This window comes from Accipiter gentilis, chromosome 25 (assembly GCF_929443795.1).
Source record: "Accipiter gentilis chromosome 25, bAccGen1.1, whole genome shotgun sequence".
NCBI lineage: Eukaryota > Metazoa > Chordata > Aves > Accipitriformes > Accipitridae > Astur > Astur gentilis.
The window spans coordinates 6314447-6318128 of record NC_064904.1 but is presented as its reverse complement, the minus strand read 5'-3'; the positions used below and the strand labels follow the sequence as shown (position 1 = coordinate 6318128).

Here is a 3682-nt window from a genome sequence, read left to right as displayed (position 1 = left end):
TCCTTCCAGTCTCTTGGATGCAAAAGGAAGTGACCTGAATATCTTGACTTCTCTGGAATTATTTTAAAGTACAAAAACTCTTTGAATGGGTTTAATTCATTTCATTTCGCTGCTGCTGCCGCAGGGCAACCCCAGAAAGATGTTCCCACATGGAGGAGGTCTCCTAGGTGTCACAAGTGTGGCTATGAATGGCCCGCAGCCCCGCTCGCCACAGCTCAAACAATGCCCGTCGATGAAAGAGCCGGGGTTTGCCTCACGCTCTGTGACACCGGCTTCATAAGGCTTATTCCCGATTTATACCCGTGTACTGAGAGAAGAGTGGAGCTCGAGTAGCTTCCCAGCAATTACTAATTCGCTCCAGCCCGCCCATGAGGAAGAGGGTGTGATCACCGGGCTCCTTCCCCTCACCGCTCCACACTGCCAGCAGCTCACGCCTGGTGCCCGACTGGGCGCTTCAATTCACTCTCAGAAGCTGTTGTGTTCAGTGTGACTCCAACACCCCCCGGCTAAAGATAGCCAAAAACGTTGAAGATCGGCGGGGGGACGGCAGGCTTGGTGGGGATGGGTTTCAAAACCACGGGCTTGTAGAGTTTCTGCCCCGTGCCATCGGCCTCCTTGCAGAAGTGCGGCACCTCCACCGGCAGCGCGGCCGCACTCTTCCTCCACAGCCCCAGCCCCGGGAAGGGTGATGGGGGCAGCGTGCCCGGGGGCTGGTACACCCCCGGCCCAGGGCAGGGGAAGGGGCAGCAGGTCCAGGCACCCACCCGGCCTGAGAGGACCCCGGCAGGGTCCTTCTCCCCGGCACGCAGGGCAGGCTCAGGGGGGCTCTCTGGGCCAGCAGCATCCGGGCTCCGTTTACTTTTCTTCCCCTCATAAGGAGGAGGGTCTCTGGGGGCCGGGAGCCCCTCGGGGCCAGCAGCAAAAGCCCTGGCCGGCAGGCTCTGGGCCGGCCGTGGCTCTTCCCAGAAGGAGGCGGGGAGCTGTCGCTTCCTCATGGGCACCTGGTCCGGCCTGGCTGCCTCAGGGTTTTGCTCCTGCAACACCCGTTCCCCGGTGAGGCTGTCCTCCGCCTCGGCTGTCTGCAGCACCTTCTCGGCGGCAGCCCCGCCGTGGGGGCTGAGGTCAGGTGCCTCGGCCTGAGGGCCGCGGCCCCGGTCCTCTGCCCCCCTGCGCCAGCTGCACTCAGGGGGTTTGCTGGGGTGGCACCGTGGGATCCGCGAGTACTTCTGAGAAAACCGCTTGAGCTGCTTCTGCAAGTATTTCCTGTGGTCAACCGACCGGCGACACGGAGCTGATTTATCCAGAGCCGCCTTGATGTCGCTGGAGGCCAGGTTGACGAAGTTCAGTAGGGTTTTTACCTCGCTGTCCGATGCCATCTCAGTGGATGTGCCGTGCGGAGTTTCCCATGAAAAGTTTATAATCCGCCTTCGGACAAACCTTGGCAAACCTGCGAAACACGACAGGCAGACTTAAGAGCGGGAAGCCTCGGTTTGAACAGCACCAAGCAAATGGAGGGAGGGTGGGGGGACACGTCGAATTTCTCAGCCACGCAAACAAGTCGTCCATCAGCTCAACTCCGTGCCGGCAAACTCCCGACGGACCCACCGCGCGCCTGCGGCCCACCGCCCCGCACCACTGCCCCAGCACACACCAGCGCAGGGACTGGCTCACGAATGCCAGCCATCCCGGCGCCTAATCTTGTTAGATAGCACTTAGGTGGAAAGAATCCGGGGCGGCCGCTCCCATCTCCCTGTAAGCAAGCGCGGACACTCACCCGGCGCGCGGCGGCTTTTCTCGCCGGTGCTGGCGGCTGCAGAGTCGCTGAGGAGAAGAGCCCCTTCCCGCTAATCTCGTTAGGCAGGTTACACACCGCCAACCTCGGTGGAGGCAGCCAGGGCCCGCCAGTGTTTGGATGCAGTTTAGCAAGCACTTGAGCAAGCTGAATGAATATCGACTCCGGCGAGTTCGGGGCTCTCCCAGGCCAATCAGAAGCCACTTTGCCAAATACAAAGCATCCCAATCAGGCATCAGCCTCCCCTCCTCGCATTCTTTGCCATCACAAATTGTCACCATGGGGACAGCCACAGAAAGACAGCTAATAAATACAATCATTTCCCCGCGATTTCTACCATTCTCCCTATCCTCTTCACCCCGACAGAGGCCCTTCTTTTTAAAAATTACACAATCTGAAGTGAAAATGCTGAGGATGAGTTAGGAAAGTTTAGATACCCTTTTCTCTGCACTCCCTGAAGCTGTCTGGGGGCTGATACTAACCATGCTTCATTGGCACAGGACAATGTAATACAGGGGACTGGGCTAGCCTACTTTTAACCGTTCCCCATCAGAGCCCTTTTTTTTTTTTTTTTTAAAGGGGAGGATGATGTCAGAAAAAGGTAGGAAAGGAACAAATCTCTAAAGAGATGTGCAGATATCCATGGAAAGGGAGCTTGAGCGCTCAAGAATCTTGTCTTTATGTTTGCCCCCTCAATTGAGTTACACAAAAGCTGAATTACCCATTCAAACTACCCAGACAAAAGGATGGAGTTGGATAGTACTCTTGCATCTGTAGTCAAACAGTTAGAGACTTAAATCGAGTCGTCATGATGGAGAAAGAGTTAGACAAAGCCCATAGAATTGCCATCAGCAAACATTTTCCTGTGTCATATTAGTGGGTCTCCATGACTCCCCCTGGCCTGGGGACAATAGCACAAGTTTGCACACTCGACTACTGTCACCCTGCCAACGCTGGCAAGGAGCAGAAACAGGACAATCCTTTAAGGGGAAAGCATGCCCGCTGCAGGGAAGGTAAGAAGAGAGGGAAGAAAAGGCGTGTGAAATGCTAATTGAGCTGCTTCCTTTACTGATCCGGAGTTATGCGAGCCCTCCGCCTTCTCTCAGGCTTGTCCCTAAGGGGTGGCAATAACTTAATAGCATGGTAAGACTGAGAGCTGGAGGAAGAGGAGAGCAGAAGGGCTGCCCTCGTTGTGCACCGGACACACCGACACAGAGCTGGTGGCAGCCTGTGTGCCAGCCCAGGACCCACTGCCTCCCATGGCCAGAGCAGTGCTGCTCCTGCTCTCCAGCCCACAGCACCCTGGGGATGAGAAGAGCGGAGAGGGGCAGAGGACGCATGCACCTACCCTCAGGGAGATGCTGCCAGCTCTGGAACAAACACACACATGCCCTGGGGAAAGAAGGGACAGAAGTCCAAGCTGTTTTGCAAGTAAAATCTACCTTACTGATGTGAGGAATCAAAGGCATAAGCACTGAGGGTTGACAAGATCTACACCTTACGGTTACTTTACTGTATTTCTATTATTCTGATTTTCCTCGGAGCAGGACAAGATCCAGACTGTGCCATTATACCAAACTCTGGGCAGAGGCCTCAGGGATGACTCTTCGGTGTCTCTGTACTGGTGCACCCAGTGCCACCATCCCTATCCACATTGTTTCTCCCAGTCTGTCCTCAGCCACATGTGCTGGTGCCAAGGCTCAGGTCTTTCAGGTCTAGGGAGACCCCAGGGCCAGGACATCCTGGAGCAGAATGTGCTGCAGAGAATTTGGTACCACGGTGGACTGTAACACGGTGGCTGATCTGCCACCACAGACATGCCTCTTTCCTCCCAGTTTCTATTTCAGAAGGAGCTCATTCCTTAGGAGGCCTGGGGCAGCTAGTCCTGCC

General features: G+C 55.9%; 1 protein-coding gene across 1 annotated transcript; it reads right to left on the bottom strand.

Annotated features, from left to right (window-relative positions):
* Window positions 1-506: 506 nt before the first annotated feature.
* FAM181A (family with sequence similarity 181 member A) lies at window positions 507-1376 on the bottom strand. The gene has a single exon (XM_049828806.1). It carries the CDS (start codon window positions 1374-1376, stop codon window positions 507-509), a length of 870 nt encoding a protein of 289 aa, XP_049684763.1.
* Window positions 1377-3682: the final 2306 nt, after the last annotated feature.

What these genes read in the sequence shown, in the direction of transcription:
- FAM181A (XM_049828806.1), bottom strand. Translation starts at nt 1,376, where the DNA reads ATGGCATCGGACAGCGAGGTAAAAACCCTACTGAACTTCGTCAACCTG.